Consider the following 22,003-nt stretch of genomic DNA (forward strand, 5'->3'; position numbering starts at 1 on the left):
GCAAATGTCATAAAATGTGGACCAGGATGTTTTCATTGCTTAAACATCATAGAAAACAGTGGTGAACTTAAGAAAAGGAGTTTACATCATCCTTATCTCTCTACAGTTTAGAGCTAACTCTCGATGTCCCTTACGTAGACTAAGACATACAAGTAGAGTTTTCTTAAATAACTTTATAAATGCTTTTCTAGAATATAAGTCCATAAAAAAATCCAACTTGAACACAAATGGCAATGAATCTTGAGCAGCACAAAAAATACTTGTGTCAGAGCTTGCCACACAATCATCTTGTCTTAGAAGCCCAGGAGAAAAAGTGAAGTGCAGACAAAACACCTCAATATTTTTACTACCTAAGAAAATCCATCTGCTATCAGCCAAAGGCAAATCTATCTACATGGTCAGTAAAGCAGATTAATGCAGGCCTACTATGAACTTTTGATAATAGATGCTGTTTCATACAGACACTATAACCTTCCTTTTTTCTTTCAGTTGGAAGAGACTGGTTCTTCAATATCAAAATACATCTGCTTTTGTTAGGTGCCTGCAATTCTTTGATTTTACAGTAACATATTGCAAAGTCTGTTTACTTCAGTGTGTTTAAAAAACTGTTGGTCATAAGAAGTCAAAGAAGAAAGGAGGTTTCAGCTGAACACATTTTTGTGAAATGAAGAGAATTTAAAACAAATAGTTGCTCACAGGACTTGCAAACACAAAAGCTCAGTTAATTCTTCAGCAGCTTACTCAGCCTCAATGACAAGTAAAATTAATCTTTTTGAGTGCACAGGGAGAGACCATCAGATCAGAGATAGTGCCTAGAGAAATATAAATGTCCATACTTTACACATCATAATTGGAAAATAACGTTCAGTACCTTTTACAAACAATTAAGCTTACAATAAACAAATGGTAACTCTGTTGGTCCATACTTCCTCAAGAGATTAATTGTTAGATTCCTCAAGCACATAATTTAAAATGTATTTGTACTTGCAGATCACCTTCAGTACAAAAGGGATCTCTCTTGCAAAACAAGAAGATCAGTTGCCAAAAGAAGTGATGGATGGAAACATACCTGAGGAATAGTTTGTATCAAAGCTTTAGCTTGGGTCAGGATGAAATCTTATTACTAGTTTCCCTACCAGTAACATAACTATAAAAAGTTTTGAGACATATTACAGCGTGAGGGCTCTGCCAGAGGATTTAAAACAGCCAAGAACTTGGCTACAATTTGCTGAGACTGACACACAATTTTCCCATGTTTCTGGAACAAATGTCTTCTTTCACCCTTACCGCTGTCCTTGATTGAAAGAGGGAGAAGGCAGAAATCTGAACTTAGTCTTTACCCTTGCTCTCTCTCCAAAAAGTCTAAACTAAGATGGGATGTGACAATTCTGGGGGATCAGCTTGTTGCAGAGGCCATCAAGTGGGAATTGAAAAATCAGACTTTCCCTAGGAAACTTGTTCCAGCCTTCCATGCAGAACAACTACCACAACGCTACAGTGCAAGAGACATGTCATCACTTACCTGCTGAGATAAATAGCAAAACAGAAGGGAAAGAGTATTGCCATGTCAGTAAAACACTTGAGCCAGATACAAATTTGCTCGTAGAGGCAGTCTCTCTCTCTGCTCTCTCTCTTCACCACTGCTGCTCACTGCCTTTAGCTCTGATTTGAACTTTTCTTTCTCCCTCTTCATAACCAGCAGCTCACCCTTCTGATCATCACGCACACTCCCAGTCAAGTGAATTTGTGGCACTGTGAAAATCAGCCGAATGGCACACTGATCTGGTGTTACAGCAGCATGAGAACTAAGGAGCTTTTCCTAAACTGCTGCACTGCTCCTATTGCTAAGGAGAGCAAAGTACAAACAGGCAAGGAAGTGCCCAATACACATAACAGCGGATAAAGTGAGAAGAGACAGAGATGTGGCTGGATCGATGGGCTGAGGCCAACTGTATGAGGTTCAACAAGGCCAAGTGCCGGGTCCTGCACTTCAGCCACAACAACCCCAGGCAACGCTACAGGCTTGGGGAAGAGTGGCTGGAAAGCTGCCCAGAGGAAAAGGACCTGGGGGTGCTGGCTGACAGCCGGCTGAACATGAGCCGGCAGTGTGCCCAGGTGGCCAAGAAGGCCAACAGCATCCTGGCCTGTATCAGAAATAGTGTGGCCAGCAGGAGCAGGGAAGTTATCGTGCCCCTGTACTCGGCACTGGTGAGGCCACACCTCGAATACTGTGTTCAGTTTTGGGCCCCTCACTACAAGAAGGACATGGAGGTGCTGGAGTGTGTCCAGAGAAGGGCAACGAAGCTGGTGAAGGGCCTGGAGCACAAGTCTTATAAGGAGCGCCTGAGGGAACTGGGGTTGTTTAGCCTGGAGAAGAGGAGGCTGAGGGGAGACCTCATCGCGCTCTACAACTACCTGAAAGGAGGTTGTAGCGAGGTGGGTGTTGGTCTCTTCCGCCAAGTAACAAGCGATAGGACGAGAGGAAATGGCCTCAAGTTGCGCCAAGGGAGGTTTAGACTGGACATTAGGAGAAATTTCTTTACTGAAAGAGTGGTCAGGCCTTGGAACAGGCTGCCCAGGGAAGTGGTTGAGTCACCATCCCTGGAAGTATTTCAAAGACGTGTAGATGAGGCGCTTAGGGACATGGTGTAGTGGGTATGGTGGTGTTGGGTTGACGGTTGGACTCGATGATCTTAGAAGTCTTTTCCAACCTTAATGATTCTATGATTCTATGATTTCAAGTCCTACCAGCTCTAGCAGCATGCAGCAGGGGATAACTTGTGAGGATGTGCTTGATAATTGCTCAAATGTTACTGCATCAAGATTATCTCAGAAACCAGGGAACTGAAATGAGGTGTTATTATGAAACTAAAAAAATGGCAGACTGATGTTCTGAAGTGAAAAGAATCTTGCAGGCCTTTACCATCATAAACTCCTTCCTTTCTTCTGCACAGTTATCAGTTTTCTCTTGAGCTATTCCCTTCATCACATGCATATGCCCGACAGGCTTAGGAAGATTTGCAAAAGCAAAAAAGGTATCAAGGCATCTAACTATCTTTGAAATCCACTGACTGTTAAAGTACCACAACTACCATCAGTATTTCTGCAAAACCAACAGCATCCCATTTCCTTCCTGGCCCTGGCCCTGGCTCAAAGTCTACCGAAGTCAATGATCACTGAACTACAGGTATCACTTGAAGTAACACTACTGGAACTCCTGCTGCTTAGAAACATTTAATAAATGTTTGCTATCATTTTCATGCACTTTGCTTCTATCATAAATTATATCATCCTAAAATAAGATATCAGAGTGGCTCTCCCTTGTTCATCATCCTATACTGACACTGGTCTATACATAAAACTTCACCCAGAAGAACAGGGCTATAAGTTCACGTCCATATCTGGGGTAGATTGGTCAATAAAAATACCTATTTTCCATCAGCTGAGCATTTGGCCCATTTATTTCAGTTGTTTGGAGGCCTTACATTAGTAAACTAGATTTTAAAACATGAGACATTAGATTAAAGAAATCTATCATGGATATCAGAAATACTAATTGATAATGAGATGATTTCATTGAAGACCACCTTGTAACCTGATTTATATCAGTAGTATAATGACTAAGGGCTTTTAAAATAATATTTTTTTAAAAGACCCAACTCTGATTGATGGTTGGGACTCACAGACCAAGACTACAGTTATTTTGCAAGATTTTAAGAGCACTGTTATTACTGTCATACTTCAACTATTTTTAAAACAAAAGCTCATTTTTAAAAGAAAAGCCCTTGAAATTAAACTGCTATACGCAGTTGATATACTAGAAAAAAGTAAAAATACAGCTTTCTTGCGTTGCTCTGCTTATGCGCTTTTGGATGCTGACACTACTGATGTAATACACTCGCTCTACCTCATCCATCTTTCACCAAAGACAGCTTGTGGTGAAATCAGCTACTGATACCATAATGAAGTATTTGGTGGTATAGACACTCATCTATAAACCTTGCTGTTAAAACAGAAAAAAATGTGTCCTCCCAAACTATTCCAACCCATCTTACAGACAATCACATCTATTTGCATGTTCCATGTCTCACATTAAATAGATGGATAGTGCTTAATGAATTACACAAGACTACACAATTGGTTCATTGCTGTGTCGTAACAACACATCTACATTAAGACCTTCTTGATGAAACCGTCCCCAGAGCTCCTGTTGTCAGTTGTAGAGGACACACAGAGAACACAGGCGCTTACTAGCTGTAAACCCTTGTTAGCTCCAAACGTGTCGGGCAAGGCAAGGTGCACCTTACAGGCCAACAGGACCATGGTATTTGAGAAGCTCCAGCTAAAAGTGAACCAGGGCATAATAGAGAGAAAATATACTGTTCTCGTCAGGGACAGAACCTGTTCCCAAATGTAAAATCTCAGCACCTTACAAGAACGGATGCTGAAGCACTTCATTAGATGAGTTCCCAGAATACATGAGATGGAGAACTTTCCTTAATTTTTTTTTTTTTTTGCTTCCATGGCCTGGAAGACCTTCCTTACAAAACCAGATTCACAGTTTTCAGTAGAGAGAAACCTATTTCTGATGGACTACTTATTCTGTCTTGTCACTCCATGAGAAAAGTGAGAAGAGAGTTTAGTAAGAAATTAATGCTTTATACTTCCCATCTATTCTTCTTTCTGAATGCAGGTCACCGTATTTACGCTGTATCTTGAGCATGATTTTTTTCTTGTTTAATTCTAGTTTGACACACATTTTCTAGTTTTATGCAAATTTAAAGTAATTGAGATGCTGCCTTCAAAGAATAACATTAAAGTACTCCCAAAAGCAGATGTCAAACATTTGGCAGTTTAACTTACACAAAAGAAAACCTACAGCTGCATACAAATACACAATGTACAGCTGCTGCATAAGATTTTCTTCCTTTTGTCTCCCTCCTCACTAGCCAGAATCGGAAATAGATATTTGTAATTGTTTTACTGGAGAAAAACCTGCACCGAGAAATACTCATCAGGTAGGAAATGCCAAATTAAGTATGCTTCAATCAGAATTGATACCCTTGTATCTAAGCATGATGATATCATCCTTAATCACTGAACATGAATTTCTCAAATACTGTTTCTGTGCTACCTTTTTAAAGTTTTCAGATCCTTGATATATGGCACTATGCAGGTACAGAAAAACTGTCATCACCACCAGGCCAGCACCAATCACCAATGTGATTCCAAAACTTGGTCTAGGGCAAGCCAGCTCTAATAGCTCCAAGAACATCTCCTCCCGTGAGCAACAAAAAGTCCTGCACCAATTCTGAATGCACCACCAGCACTCAGGAGTACTGTGGCACAAGGCCATTTATTGCTGTGACTGCTCACCCTCAAGGCCATGGCCAGAGCAAGGCCAGCTGCCAGGTGAGAAAGGTGGGAGGCAACCCCCAGGACCATGCTTGAAGAACAGTCTTTGCCGTCTCCAGGCTCTGGCTACCAGCAGCACTACCGAGGCTATAAGAATGGGCTGGCGTCCACAGCATTAATGCAGGAGCCCTGACAAATTATATTGTGTCCTAAAAACATTTGGGGGACTAGGAGGGAGAAGAAGGAAAGGAAGGGAAGGAAGAGAAGCAAGGGAAGGAAGGAAAGAAAAAAGAGGTGGAGCTAATGAAAGAGAGCAGGTTAATACTTCAGCACCAGCACAAAGAGAGCAGGAATTGCCATGGCAAAGATCAGTCTAAAAACACACCCTGATGTTAGCCTGGAGTTGTCTGTGAGGCCATCAGTGAGCTTTTTATTCAACACCTAGCACACTGGTCCTTGATCTGCGAGGAGCCCGTAAAACTGCAGTGAGCCAAATAATAAACCAAATAATTTTATTCATTTCTTTCCTCCTATCCCCACCCTAGCCCACCAGAACACTAGAAACTCAAACCTGACCCACAAATTTCTCTGTACGTGCATAACTCCATGGTAATCCTCCTACTGAAGTCTTTGAGATGATTCACAAAGTACACCTTGCTGTGCTTGCCCGACTGAGCCATAAATTTCTTTATTTAGCAGTGTTGTCATTCACACATACACTGATTTTCTTTTTCTTCTTCTAATGAAACAAACAGGGAGGATTTTATTTCTGAAATTCAATCTAAAATAATGCCTTATGAAAGCAAAACACCTTTGTGGGCTAGTATCAGAGATTGCTACAAGGCTCCATGGAAAAATATGATTTTTTTGTTCGCTGATGCAAACCCAGCAGAATCAAAGAATAAAAACGTAGCAACACTGCTGTCCTCTTGGTGCTAAAACACATCTAGGTTTTTGATTTCTAAGTGAATGCTTGGAAAAAAGTGAAACCAGAACTTGCTTCCTCATATTGTTTTAAAACAAATATATTTAGGCCTTGAAACTTCTGTTACTAGGCCCTTGAAAGTTCATTCCTAGGACTAAATGATTGGGGCATGAAAACAATTGTGTTATTCATAAGCTCAGATAAAAATCTGTAGAGTATTACTAGGTTTCATCTCATTTTTATGACTCCTCTCCTCAAATAAATCAATCACATAAAGTTAAACTCAACATGGGGAGTTAAGCTCTCCACAGAGACCATGGAGATTGCAAACGTAAGTCAAATAGGAAGAAAGAAAGCTGAAACAATGGATGGTTTATACTGGTTTACTTCAAAGCACTGAGAGATGGCTGAAAGTGTTAATATACAATGAGCACTGATTCCACAAGAAATAATAGAAGCCTCTCTTACCAAACATGCAACTGTAAGTAAAAAAACCCACAACTTCTACAACTACTTAGAATTTCTGTTATATTGAGAATCTTCTAAGGATTTGCAGCAAAATCATCAGCCTTAAAACCAGCCTTAACGTAGCAAGCCTGTGGTTGTCCTGATAACTGGCAGTATCAGGAGATTTGGTCAAGAGTCTTCCATGAAGACAACTACCTTCTCAGCAAAGGGCATATGGAGTTAGTCACACCGCACACGATTAATGGGAGTCACACGTAATAGTGAATGCAAACCATCATATTTTCAGAGATAATTAGAAGCAATTTCCTCAAGTTCTCTTTTTCTCATCCTGGATACGTAAGAATCATTTTCTTTTTCACCCAGACACTGTTTTAGCATAAAATATGGTGCTATCTACACATTCAAGCGTTCAGAAAAAATAGTAAAGACTAGTCATACATCCAAAGGTGGGTTTTTTTGGTTCAGAACTATGTTTTATGTGTTGAAGGTTCAGATAAGTGCAATACTGCTATTGTACAAACATTTTACGTCCCCAAAAAATCATAATCTCTTACTTAGATCACAATTAAAAGTGAGATGAATTACTTGATTCTCTGCCTGTGCACCTTGCAAGACCACAAGTAACTAGTTTCAGCAATATTCACAAAGTTTGATCAGAGGAGACTCAGGACTGGAATAAGAAAATGCTGGAGGTCAAAAATGGAATTCATGAATAAAAGATATGAAAAAGCTTAGATAGTGGATATGTGAAGGTATGTTGCTCAGTTTTATATACGTCAGCAACACAGTATAACCCTGCTGCCTCATCAGTGTTTAATTAATTTTTCCTGTTTTTTAAAATCATTCTCTTTCCTTTGTAAAGAAGACCAAAACAACAGGGAGACATGAATGGCTACACAAATACAACAAAACTATCTCTGTAATGTTCTGGTCAATTGCATAAATAAATAAACCAGGAAAAAATCCAATTTAGAGTAAATCTCTGACTTGAATTTGATTTCCTTGTTGATTGTTCCCATTTGAATGAAAAAAAAAAGGGTTACAAAGTTATGATAATTTATAAAATGCAGGTGTCGTATTTCATAGCCTCTGAGTAAGAAGTGTCCGAGTATCACAGCAAATGTCATTAGCACACTAAGGTCTCACTTTTGAGGGTCTTTTAGTACAAGGTGTCCTACTGTCTGCAGACACCTGCTACACAAACCATTAAATTGCTGGAAACCTGGCATGAGAGCACAAGGCAAAAGAAATTGAAAAAAAGGTGAGCTGATGCTTCTTGTCAGGCAGAAGCTATAATTCAAATGTTTGTTGGAAATCATTGTTATCTCCATACAGAATAAAACAGTAAAAATAACGCAGAGTCATGTGTCTCTCAAAAATCCACATACAGTGTTTTTTGAAGCCTGCAGTTATCCCCTCAGGCTATAGCATAGCACTGTTCAGAGAAACAGGTGACTTTGGAGAATTATGGACTTGAACTAGTTAGAAGTTTACAACTGACACTGGCAGTGACTGGGAAAAGCATCTCAACTAAGTGTGATTTTTTCAAACAAAAATTTCCCTTTTCCAGAGAAAATACCAAGTTTTGAAGAAACTCCCCAAAGTTTCATTCCCACCATCTTTTTCTGCATGAAAAAAAGCTCCCTTAAGTTTATGACCAGATCCAATAATGACAACATGAGATTTTCTTTACTGAAAGTTTTTAACTGGATGCAGCAATTCAGAAAGCTGAGCCAAAGACAATCAGTGCATCATGCTCAGCGCAATCAGAGCAATAATCACTGAAATAACATGTTCAGAATTCTAGATAATTGTATTGTTACTAAACATAATAAATACATATTAAAAAATCAGGGATAAATGCAGGCATATGACTAACATTAACTGCAGGTTTACTTCCTAAATATTTCAGACATCCTACCTCGTTATTGACTTCGGCAGGTTTTTTCTTTGTTTCTCCAATGTCCAAATAGCTGTGGAAGGAAAACAGTATTGATTATTTACAGAAGCATCTAACTTACACGATACAAATATTTCTACACTTTTTTCATACATGAAGCTTTTAAAATTTGTCATGCCTCAAAATAACATAAAAAGTAACTAATTCAAGATTTTAATGAAGGAATGTTAATATAAATCTGCAATTTAGCCCTCTGGGCTAATACAAAACACAGGGGAGAATCAACCATTTACCTTCAAGTCACTGGTGATGAACAGACCATCAATAATCCCCTTGTCAGAAAGAAGCTTGAATACTACTGTGAGGTGGATCAATAAATCACAGCACAGTATCAACTTACCAGAGTTTTCAAAGTCATCATCTTGCCTCTCAGTTTCTCACACTAAGCCTCTGATAGATTTAAAGCTTTCCTCCATACTGAAGTGAAACCCAGGGCATCAGCTAAAATTTAAAAGAATCTACACCACTTGTGTTTCAACAGGACATGGACACATCTGAACACTGTATATCCTGGTTTCTCATGGTTGTGATGAGCCAACAGCATCTTCATAATTATTTTATGAATAGACAAAATACAAGCCTCAACTGGACAAGAAAACAAAATACATCTATTTGAACAATACTGCTCTCCATCAGAGTACATATTCCCACAAAAACATTGCGTTAACACAGAAGTGTTAGTTAAAACACAGAGTGACAGATTAGCTGTATGTTGCCTTTCCAAAGGAAGGGAATTAAATAAGCTTTCAAGCATGAGTAACCCGTAGACTGGCAAACAGGCAACTGTCCAGGTATCAGACTATGCTAACTCCTTTCCTTTGTCAGCCCTCTGAGAGCCATGAGAGAGGTTCTTCTCATGAATGCAGCTCTCAGTAGCTGCTGGCACTGCAAGATGTTCTAGTTCTCAGCACTGTAGGAAGAGACACCTTTGTGGGCAGTTATAACACAGTACAGCAGCACCTTTCAGCACCTTCTGCCAAGAGCTAAACATGAGAACAAAAATGGCTGGGGCATCTATTCTACGCCAGGAGCATCTAATCCAACATCAGGTGATCAGCATTTGTTACAAGTTCTCCCTATTCCCACTTTCAGTGGGAAATCACAAGTGCTTTGGCAGGCTTTTAAGACTAGAAGACCCTATCTGAGAACGTCAGGTATACCGATGGCAAGCATCAGTGCAGGCTCACCAAAAGACCTTAGAGTCCGCAATGCATCTGCAGCCCTCCAGTAACGTCATGTTTTGTAGTTAGTGACTGGGATAAAATTTGTTTGCCATAGGAAACTTTTCTGCCTGGCCAAAGTTGAGAATTCATGAGACCTGAATGAAGCAAGGAAAAAAAAAAAAAGAGAGAAAGAAAAAGCATCATTCATTCTTTGAAGGAATGGCAATCGTTTATCAAGGTACCACAGAATTGTCACGAGGATTTCAAGGCTTCAGTGTGCGGGGACTGTTAAGACACAGCAAGGCTTCCAGGCAATGCTTGAAAGTGCATGCCAATGCTTTGGAAAAGGTAAATGTAGCAATGATCTCTTGAGACCAAAAAAAAAGAAGTCTTAAAGTCTACAAGACTGAAAAGAAGTAAGTGCCTCAGACAAAACAGTTCCAACAGCCTATACCAACAGCTGCTGACTGTGGTTCTTGTTTTCTGCGCATCTGTGAACTACTTCAAGGAGAACTAAGAAAAGTGACAAAGAAAAGCAAATATATAGTCAAAGGCTTAAATTCACTATGCAGAGGTCTGGGCATTCAGTTATCAAATTTCAGGGATGTACAAATCTGAAAAGGTCTAAATAGGACCAAAAGGTTCTCTTGGGATAAGGGCACCCAAAAAAATCCCAGATCAAAAACTTTACAAAAGTATTCCCACTGCTAAGAAAGCAGAAATACTTCTACCCGATGACTATCCAAGCCAGTGATGAAACTACAGTGTTGTTTAAAGAGACACTGCTGGAGAGAGGACAATCTACCATTAATTAATGAGCACCGATACAAACAAATGGGCAAAGAAAGGAGGAGGGTAGAATAGCATGCTGAAAAAAAGCTAAAAATTGAAACCAGCTCCAGTGTAGACAGTTTTCTTTCAGGAAGCTGAGAGTCAGGGAAGAACTCCCCAGGAGTGCAGGCCTGAATGTGCATTCTCGCTCACAACTGCAACAACTACAATATACCAACACATCTCACTGCATATACACCAAAAAAGCTTGTATTCACTTAGCACACCTGTAAATGACAAAACAAGCTGGGAAACTTGATATATTTTATGGAAAATCCCAACATGGGCTAATAATTCTTCCTTTAAAGAAAAATTCTACATATTTTTCTAAAAGCAGAATTTTTAAACGCTGATCACTTTATTTTTATTTAAAAAATGAAACATATCAGCAGTTTATATTGACTATATACCCTCAGAAGTATCTATCTGAAGATGTTAAGATTCAAGGCTTGGAATGACAGAGATTCACATGCTAAAAGTGAGCACAGTTTAGTCTAGAATTCCCTGTGGACAGGGAAGAAAAAGATTCAGTTCTCAGTATAAGGCATCTGAGAAGAAACAAATGCACTGCTTGAAGTGGAGCGATGACACTTGCAGCTTCTGCTTCTCCTTGGATACTCTCTCCTTTCCATTACGCATCGGTGCCACAGGCCTCCATTTCAAAGTTCAACCCTGCACAGTCTATCATAGCAATGAGTATGTCCAACAAGCATCACTGCAAAAAAATTGTAAAAAATGTACAAACGTCTTGCTGCTATCAGACCAGACTCGGACCGTTTAGAGCAGATGCTTTGGTCTCCCACAGCTGCAACTGCCTTATCTTTGTCTGTGACACATACACAAACATACGCTCTTTTCTTTAATTCCTTCAATTCTTTCCAGAAAACCGTCCCTTTCAATTAACCCCTCCTATCCTCTGACCTTTCTGGCTAAGATGTCTCCCTAATTATCATTCTGTCTACAACCCAGTTAAGAATAAGATCAACATTAAGCACTTCAGCTTGTCTTAAATAATGCTTGTAAAAGCACTGCCAACATTTACAGCACTATATAAATAAACAGTAATAGTGAAGAACTCCAACTCTGAACGCAGAAATGGAAAAGATCTCAAATCATCCCGTTTATCCTCCCTACGGCACACTATCAAAGGATATATAAAGGATATATAAAACAACCTGCTTTTACAGAGTCCCGTAGGTTAGCTTTTCTTAAAGTATTCTCTTTGTTGACCTTAAATACTTAGGTAGCTTGTTGCATGTTGCAACCATAAAAGTCTGAAAAGCTCTCACCATAAAACTCCGACCATAAAACACGAAACGACAAAAAGAAATGCTTTTTCCCACCCAAAATAAATTCATAGTGCCCAATTCTCTACACAGTGCATGCTAATGCCAAACACTTACTTACTTTTAGCCTGTCTGTTGAACATAAAACACATTTAGGGAGGTGAAACATGATGTGCTGACAACTAACAACTTCAAGCCATCCACAGAATCACAGGATTTAATACCAAAAAGATACGGTAGATCTTTCTTGGGAGTTGAGCACTGCATTTGACATGGAAGAGAGTACAGAAGGAAAGGGGCTTATATTTAGTCTGTCATACATCTTTCTCTCTAGTTTTGCCACTGAAGCACAAGAAGCTTCAATAAATCTTCAGAAGCAGACAGTGACAAAAACAGTAAGAGTGCTGATAGAGGTCCTGTTCACGAAACACAGAGAGTTTCGTCCTGAAACATAATGAGCTCTCCTGAAAAATGTAGTGTCCCCAACTCTACACAACCAAGATGAGTGAGGTCCTGTAAAGCTGGTAGTTTAGCATATAAATTCCAACCACCTCCAGAAAGGGATTATTTATTTTGAGGTTTTTTTTTTATTCAATTCAACTGTAGGAAAAATGCCCACAAAGACTGAACATAATGTATCATTAGGCAACTGAGACCATGAAATTCACTGCCAGAATTAAGAACCATTACTGATCACATGCAGAGCCACTTGGGAAACACACCTAAAAGCCCAGATCTCCTCCACGATATTCTCCCAGTCACTCACTAGAAAATAGAGAAACTGTCAGCTTAATTCTTGGTGTCTAGGTGAGGAAAAGAAAGCAAACCGTCATCTTTTAAATAACAGGAGGGACTCAGCTATTCTGGTCATAAAAAGGTTATATACCTACCCAAAATGAACAGAAGTGATAGAGAGGCGGATAGCTAGGTAGAATGTTTTAGGCTTTTTAAAAATAAGCAAGAAAGGAAGTGTTGGGAATTAAATTCCCAGGCTCATCAACTTCACGGCAGGACTGTCAACACTCCACCTTTCTACAGCTTTCTCCCTGTTACCACTGAGCACAAATACCGACACTCGTCCCTCAGTTAAGCACACACATCACAACAACATGGCATTGCTGCATGTCCTTCAGGTTAAAGGGCTGTTTCTCCTTTTCCACCGTCATGTCAAGGAGATGGCACTATGCAACTGATGGTAACAGCAGCTTTTATGTGGATCGCCTCTAAAGCTCTTTTGCAGTTTTATCTGTTAAAAGTACCTTTCTTTTTGCCTTGGGTCATAGCCTTTAAGTCCTCTTTGTGCAACGCCTAATAAAAGGGATGGGGCGGAGGGTCCTTTGAAGTATTGCCACAGTGCCAAACCCCAAATGCTGATATTCAAGTTCCATATAAATCTTATGTTAGTTTTTAGCCACTCACTTGAGTTTCTTGAAGGCTTCCCCGCCACCAGCCACATACTGCTCTCCACTCTGAAGCTCCTCCAGCTGCCGGACACGATGCCCGCCCCGGGGCGTATAGATGTTACGCACAGCTCCAAAGGGTGCCTTCACCCTGCCTGTCACCTCTTTCAGGAATACCTCGAAGTTGGACACTTTCTTCTCATTGACGACAATACGGCGCCCCGGGAAGAAAGGGTCCCCGTTGCGATACACCAGCACGCTCTTCACCATCGGCTGCGAGAGCCACGACCCCTTCGTGCCGGGACTAGTCATGCTCGGTGGCTTCGGACCTCCTGTGCAGCCCAAACCACCCCGACGCGCTGCCTGCACCTGTTTACTCAGGAGAGGGTTCCTCCCGAGCACCCCTCTCACCTCTGCGCTGACAACTCCCTGTCAGGGGTGAAGCGCCCACACCCACGCCGGGGCCTGGGCACCAGGGCCCACCTCCAGGGAGGCAGAGGAGGGAGCCCGGCGCCGCGGGGAGGGATCACAGCCTCCCCGGGGCTTGCGGCACAGCTCTGCTCAGCCTTTCCAGAGCGGCTCCTCCTAGGCAACCGGCTCTTGCTGCTCCCTGGCGCCTGGGGAGGTTAACGGGGATTACGCTAACCCAGTCAAAAAAAACACTGCATGGAAGTAGATCCGACACAGCAGGAAAACGGACGGTAGGGGACCCATGGCCTCCCAGGGTCTTTACCCTCCGGCTTTGCCATCACGGAAAGCGGCTTGCCACTACCACCCTGGTTTCCTCGGGAAACTTCATCCCGCGTGTGCTCGTCCTCCCCCCTACCCAGCCAGGTGAGAGTCTGCCAGGAGCCTGCCAGACCCAGAGCCACCGGCCAGCCAGGGGCAGGACAGCGCAGGGGCCAGCGCAAAACACGGCTGAATTATTCACCAGGCGATGCCTGGGGGAAGGAGGACGAGGAGGCGTCGTGCCCAGAGGCAGGGAGAGGGACGCGGGGGCAACGGGGGCAGAGGGAACCGGACCAAGAGCCCCGCACCTGAGCGAGGGAGGGAAGTCCCCGCTCTGCCGCCTCCTCCCCGGCGGCCGAGGCGCTGGCTACCGCCGCCTCTCCCCTGCAGCGCGCTAGGGCTCCCCGCCACAGGGGAAGGGCCGGCCGGCTGAGCTCCCCTGAGGGGGGAGCGGCAGCGGGGGCGGCGGGGAAACGTTGAGCCGGCTCAGCGCTCCCACAGCGAGCACGGGCGGCGGGGCGGGGAGAGGGCGGTGGCCGGGCCGGGGTGGGAAGGGCAGGGCGAGGCGGAGCTGCCCGGACATGGCGGCTCCGCGCGAGGCGGGCAGCCGGCGAGCGGCCTTTACCCGCCGGTTACGGTCCCCCGCGCCGCCGCGGAGGGGCCGCCCTTCACACGGGTGCCGGTGAGTACGGGATTAACCACCCGCGAGTCTGTCCCCTGACGAGCTCTGGCCCCGCCGTCCAGGGCAGGGACTTTGAGGCGGTGGCAGGCTGCGGCCCGGCGCCTGGCCCGCCGCTGTGCCGCGTGTGGCCCCGCCGGGGCGGGCGGAGGAGAAGTGTGGCTGAAAAACACGTATTTCATTCACATCTGGCCAGCTCTTCCTGGGATTTCTTACAGCAGAGGTCAGTTTTTCCCCTCTCAAGAATAACACAGACTTTTACTAGACCTTCCGGATCAAGGTCACGAAAATGCTAGGCAGCTGGCCCGGCGCGGAGGCAAGGGCAAGCCACAGCCGTCACCAAAAGGCAGTTTCTACAACATGAGTGACTGCCTCGGGCTCTCTGCCCTGCCTTCTTTTCCGTGTTCCTTTGCTGATTCTGATATATGCTTTCTCCACTGGAGATTTACTTACTTGGTGCCTGATTTTGCCTGTGGTTCATTACTAACATTTAACGATTACCACTTGTGTGTGCAGGATGGTCCACGTACGAAGCAAAGGAAGCAGTGAAAAATCATACCTACCATTATTTACTCTGTTCCTACTTTCCTTCTTGTCAGTTATTAAAAATCCCTGAAAACTAGATCTTTGCTCCAGGTCGCCTGCTGCCATTTGCTGTTTACATTTGCTCCAATTCAGAAATAAAGCTGGGCTGTGATCTTGCAGGGAAAACAAATTATCAATGGGGTTGAAATTAGGCTCTTGGACTACACAAATTAATTGCATATATTTGTGGGCAATTGATTTTTTTTTTTAATGTGCCTACTGACATGATGTCCTCTGAACGTCTTTTTTGAGATGATATGTAAATGTTACGGACACTCTTTGGGTGCTTTTCCCCCATCCTACCATCTGAATGGGCAAAATTTTCCAGTAACATAAAACTAAACTGCACTCCCCCAGTATTTGGGTAAGTTTATTTAGTTACTTGCATTCCTGAAATATTTAAAAGCTTTTCAGTACTCCTATCATTCTTTGGTTGAGTGAGTCTGTTACAATTTGTTCTCTTAAGAATCCGGGATCTATCACAAGAGCTAATATCACGTCTGCTGAGCCGGCCCAAACTGCAATTCTGCTGGATAATTTCTGTTAGTCAGACTCAGAGGTGACTTGCCCCACTAAACCAAGCTCAAATTCGAAATACACCATGAAGAGTAGCCTGATAAATCAGAAGAATATCCTTGGGCACAATTTATTTTTAACAAAAATACATCAACAGAATAAAACAGAAAAACAATAGACAAAAAATGTAAAATAACCCATTTGTTGTTCAAAGAACATAATGTAAAGTCAAATTCGGTTAACGTTCCACTCTTTCCTAAGACATTCCTATAATTCTACATCGTAGATATAATATAGCATATATTAAAAATATATTAATACACATATTAAGGACCAGATCCAACCTCTACCATCATCAAAAGACTCCCTTAGATTTCACAGATAAATATATCAGGTCATGAAATCACCCTGATACCATTTTCATCCTGAACTATTTAAAAAACTTTGTAAACAAATGATCCAATTGAAGCTGCATTTTTCGTGCCAATTCTCAGACATTCTCTCCAGAATGTCCAATGTTTGGGAAGTAACTTTGGATATTGCATTATCACAATAGTAGATTTTTTTTAATCTCCTCAGATTATTAAAAATTGTAAAAAATCAATCAAGCATGCATTTTATGGGTTTATTCAATGAATAGATGAGTCTCTGATGTGTCCAAACAAATTCTGACTACAGATAAGTTTTCTTTACTTGAAAACACTTTAGGCATGCTTGGGACATGACTTTTGGCTACACTTTTTAATACTATCTGCTTTGCTCTTTCCAGGAAGCTGCATAATGCAATACAGAGACTTTGATTCCACTGGATTTTTACCACACCTTGGGTAGAAGCAGCTGTAAAACCTGAAAGAAAATAAACAGAAAATGCCTTAAATTCAAACTGAATTCCTTTAACAGCCCCTTTTCCCCACTAATTGTCGCAAGGTTAGAACTGATCTAGACCTTCCTACCTGGAATTGTTTAGTGTACAGTAATGATTGTTCTTCCAAATGGACTTCAACACATGTGATGGAAGGAATTTTTCTTTCCTTTTATCTTACCTCCTTTTATGGGAAAATTACCCCCCTGCTGTGAGTTACAACAGGGCAGTTAACCATTACAAAAAGAGCAATTTCAGGGTGAGAGAAGTCAAATATGCTACTGTTATTGGTTAACAGTTAAATTTCTCTACTTGCTGCTGGTTTTCTTCTAACTAATAAAGGGGAGAACCAAGCATTTACCACCCTTGAATTAATACTGTTTAACATTAATCTATTGCAACCTGAAATAAAAATTTGTATTAAAAATATGCTTACGTGTAAAAACCAAAAATGCTGGTGACGTTCACACTGTTCTGCAGTCAAGTAGTGATACATCAACTACCTGCTATTTTGTGCCAGATTCTACCACTTCGGGTGATCTTAGGCCTAATTTGTAATTACACATCATCTTCAGCATAGGAATAAGCCACTGAATATTTTACTCGTTGAAATTTACCCATTTCGACACTTGTACTACTACAAAATACTGTTGGTCTTTACCTATGGCCACGCTAGTTACAATCTCTTTTGTGGACTGCAATAAAATACCCCTTAAATGGTATCAGTGCATTGCTAGCCTTAAAGCAGCCTAGAACTGGTGGGCAAAATCTTTGTCCAAAACGGGGAGTACATTCTGAATCCTTTGAAGAATTGCAGTGCAGAACTTTGCCCATAGTTTAACCGTTACATAGCTAATAGCGACACCTCTGAAGACTTCATCTTTCAAATTCAGCTGCTTGCATTTCTGCCCTGTCCCTTTACTTGTGCTGCAGTGGAATCTCACTGTTTTCTTACTCTTAAGGCAACACCTTCAAATTCACCCCCTGAAAAGCCCTCATGGCTGGCCAGCCCACCATGGGCTACAGTGCTCACCATTTCACACCAATCTTTTCAGAACAATACATTTTATTTTCTTCAGTAATAGGAACAAAGCAAAACAAAACCCGAGTGTTTCCAATACAATATAAAGTCAGCATGTTTTCCATCTTGCCTAAGTACAACCACTGCCCAAAAGCTAAGAAAAGCTCAACCACTTCAGCCTGTGATAGCAGAGCCTTCATCCATGAGAATCTGCTCCATCGAGCCTCTCCAGGGCCTGGCCTCTTATCCCCACTATTGTTTCGGTTTCCAAGCTATCTCCTATCACATTCTCAATGAGACAAGCTGCTGAGCCCACCGACACGATTAAGATAAATACAGAGACACATAATCTTTTTATGATGGAATAATGTCAGACCTCTCATCTTACTTGAGGTTGATGCATGAGAGCACGTCAGTCAGGTCGTGTGTCAGGATCACCTGATGGACCTGAGGTCACGTAACAAGCACACGTTGGAGAATGTGATGAGAACAGAGCCATGGCATAGTGACATGGCATCAAACAGGGTCACTTTTTCTGCAGTGAAATGCTGTGAGGTCTCTGCTGTTTCAGGACCAGGGAAGATTTTGCAGCTTGTTGCAAGTCCCTGAGAAGGCTCAGTGACAGCAAAACATGAGGACAGGAACATGTCTTTGAGCTGACAAAAAGACCAATAGAATATACAGAAAGGGTAAGGATAACGTTTCAAAACACAGAGAATGAAATTCAGCTTGTTCTGTTGCACACAGTGCTGAGAATCACACTTGGTAACTACACCTTTGTGTAGCTTATCTAAAAATCAGACTAAGCAATAGCAGCCGCTTTATTCCCAGTTGTAATTCTGGGGCAATCGGACTGTCTGCACTGACAGTTTGAAGTACATAAATACCAGGTGGTTTAACTCTCACACGCACACACTAACTGGAAGAAACAAAATACTGATGTACTGATGCAGTTGTGAATTTTGAAACCCATGTCATAGCAATTTCACCTACTTACACAATTGCCAGATCAAAAACTCCTTAGAATGCCAGGATCAATTATTTTTGCTTAAAAAAAAGTATTAGACTATCACAGTTGAAGCTACAGGTGTTTTCCAACAGTATTCTTGAGACAGCTGAGATGATAAAGGGTTACATAGGGAAAGGGCTTTGGCAAACCTGTGAGGCACATGAGAAAATGTTCTCCATGGAGAAGCAAATTGCAGATGGTTAGCTCAAGTAGGGAAGAGGTTGAAAAGTATCTTTCATGTGGTCTTGTAACGACAGCGCAGTCATCCTTTCTAGGCAAAGATTTTTCAGTGTTTTACTGTAGCTACGTTTGATCAAGGCACTGGAGATTATCAACTGAATATTCGTGATTCATTCATATAGGAGAAATTATTCTAAATATGAATATTGTGTATTTTAAGTTTTCCATGGGGTCTTTCCTTTTCTTTCCCTCTATTCTTATTGAGCTGCACTCATCATCCGCTAGACACTCATCTGGAAGCAAATTTACGGTTTTTTGGTTAATCTGGTTTTTGGGTTTTGGTTGGGGTTTTTTTTGCTTGTTTCTTTCCTCAACATGAATAAAATGGGGCTCCTGTGAGCATTTCTTTTAGGTGAAGAAACAGGTAATAGGTTCAGGCACATCTTTGTATATAAACAGGATTGATTAAATGTACAGATCATACACTAGGAGATAATTTCTCTGTAGACAGACATCTATGTGCCTTTCTACCATAATTTTACCAAAAAGTTCTCTGGGCTTTCTTCAGTAGAGATTTATAAGGACTCCTCTGATGATACCTACGGTTTCCTTCTCTTTCTGTGTTTTTCTTTGGTGGTTCTGCTCTTTCTCTTCCACATACCCCAGCTGCAAACAGACCAGTCCCTCATGACTGCACTGACATTCAGCTGACAGTGGAACTAGTTGTTCATGTAATTCAACCTCACAAATGGCTTCTGATTTGGATGGCAATTTCATGGCTAAACAAGTCTGTGCAGGAGCTATCCTCTCATTTTGGCTGAATGGGGAACAGCCGTCATACCCGTTTGTGTCAATGAGCTTCTTCAACAAACAGCAGATGAGCTTGACCCATCATTTTTTTGATGAAATACAGCAAACCGCTCCCAAAGGTTGGCACTGCAGGACAGACAGAATACCCAACACATGCGTGCAGCAGAAGCAACAGCAGCTCTTTGGTATTTAGAGCTGCAATAAATAGATGGCCGTTCTAGATCTCCAGTAATCTTTTGTCAGCAGCACTATAAAATTAGACATTCTATCTGTGCTTCTTAACTTATCCCTGGCTGCCAGTTCACACCAATGTGTTGCCTTCACCTCTAAAGATAGAGGTGGTACTTGGTTATCATCTATCCTTCCAGACAATTACGATGATGACTAATAATGCAGCTATAATGAGATACAATACCAATACTTACTGGTGTACTGGCCTATTATATCGTGCATATCAAAGTTCGTATCAATATATATTCGGTGTGAAGTTATGTCATCTTATTTCCAACACTTCTGTTGTGTAAGCAGCCAGAATAACAGATGGGCAAAGGAAAACAAATAGATCAACCCAGTAACTTTTCCCTTTTTTATTGAAGAGTGTGAAATGTCAGCTGTGTGAGACTTACTGCAAATTCATTAAATGTAAATTTCTGGCATATATTCTTCAGATGCTTCCCTAGCTTTTGCATTCCAAACATGCAGAGTCAACATAAGTTGCCGTTAGTTGCCAGCAATGTGTGTTTGTTTCTTGCTGTCCTGCAGTATTTCCTGTGCTGTCTACTATTTCCAAATTTTAAGTATCTCTGACATCCAAGAGTATTAAATTAGTCTTGTACATACTGCCACCTGCTGTGATTAACCAAAACTAAAGCTAAAATACTCCATTTAGGTAGATTTCAGCTTTTTATCAAGTATAAAAGGGGCCAACATTTGCATTTGGGCATGCTTACCCTGAAACTGAAAACCTCTGATGGCTTCAGTCTACACATACATGCTGTATAGAACTACTAAGGAACTTTTTAATTTAATTACTTCCTTGTGAAGTCATTTATCTTTGTGCAAAGTGTGTGTAAACCATCCTTCTGACTCTGTACGTGTGAATCCACTTTGAACAAATGCTCATCTATGCGTGTACATATGAACAGACACACAAATGCACAGGTGATGTGGTGTAGGAGAAGAGGGGACAAGTGTCTGCCCTCAAGTGACTTCCCTTTAACTTATAGCTCAGCCGAGAGCAGAATTTGGCTCTGACCCCCGTCTTCAAAACTCAGACCCGTGTTCAGGTCAGCGTTTAGGTTTGTGCACTCCTGTTGGGGCAGCCGCACTGTACAAATCATCTCATTAGCAGCATAATCACTTCCTCCTTTATTTCCCCACTAAGTAGTAACGAGTGCTGCAAGTATATTTTGATGATACGCCCTGCTGCAGGGCTTTGAACTCGGGCTTTGCCTTCATGCCGATTTACATGCTTCAGCAGAACCAGCCAAAGGAAGAGCACTCCCGCTACCTGCGTTATCTTTTTGCGCATGAAAGCTGCGGTTTAAAAAATGTAATAGTGGAAGCTGGTATGTTACTAATTAAACTTTTAAATCTCAACCAACTAGCTTGTCTATTTTAGCCTCACAAGTAGGGCAAGGAAATTTAATTGCAAAACCTTTACTGGGGGCAGAATTGTCCTACACTTGGAAAAGCCCCACGTTTTAAAAGTAAAATCTTCATCAAGTGGCTGAACACGGCAGAGCAAGTGCCAGCCACCACGAGGTTTACCCGCGTCACCGAACGCTTCTGGAGGTCGGAGCGGGGCCCGGGGCCGCCCGGCCTTGCGGGGACACCTCCGCGGCTGCAGACCCGCACACGCCGCGGTGACGGCGCCTGGCGGGGTCAGGCCGCTGCGTTACCGGCTCCGCCCGCTGCCAGCGCCCGCCGGCGGCGAGGCCAGGGCCGAGCTCCAGCCCGGCTGGCAGCCGCGGCCGTGACCGTAACCGTAACCCACGCCTGACTGGCCCGGCGCGGCCCGGCCCGGCGCGGCGCGGCGCGGCGCGGCCCGGCCCGGCCCGGCCCGGCCCGCGCTGCGGAGCCGCCATCGGCCGCGCTCCTCTTAAGCTGCGCAGGGTTAACCCCTCAGCCGCCCAGGCTCCTCCTTCGCCGCGGCTGCGCGCTGGGAGCGGGGCCGGGCCGCGCGGAGCGCTGCGCGGGGCGTTGCGCGGTGCCGTGCGCGCCT

General features: G+C 42.5%; 1 protein-coding gene across 1 annotated transcript in view; it reads right to left on the minus strand.

Moving 5' to 3' along the window:
* The window catches only part of DCDC2 (doublecortin domain containing 2), a 72,499-nt gene extending 58,791 nt beyond the window's left edge, over positions 1-13,708 (minus strand). The window contains exons 1-3 of the mRNA XM_075142833.1: positions 13,408-13,708; positions 8,670-8,721; positions 7,940-7,942 (exon numbers count right to left, since the gene is read on the minus strand). Coding sequence (XP_074998934.1) covers positions 7,940-7,942; positions 8,670-8,721; positions 13,408-13,700 — 348 coding nt within the window. The 5' untranslated portion in view covers positions 13,701-13,708. The remainder of the gene's footprint in view (positions 1-7,939; positions 7,943-8,669; positions 8,722-13,407) is intronic.
* Positions 13,709-22,003: the final 8,295 nt, after the last annotated feature.

The sequence above is a fragment of the Calonectris borealis genome, chromosome 2 (genome assembly GCF_964195595.1).
Source record: "Calonectris borealis chromosome 2, bCalBor7.hap1.2, whole genome shotgun sequence".
NCBI classification, from domain to species: Eukaryota; Metazoa; Chordata; class Aves; order Procellariiformes; family Procellariidae; genus Calonectris; species Calonectris borealis.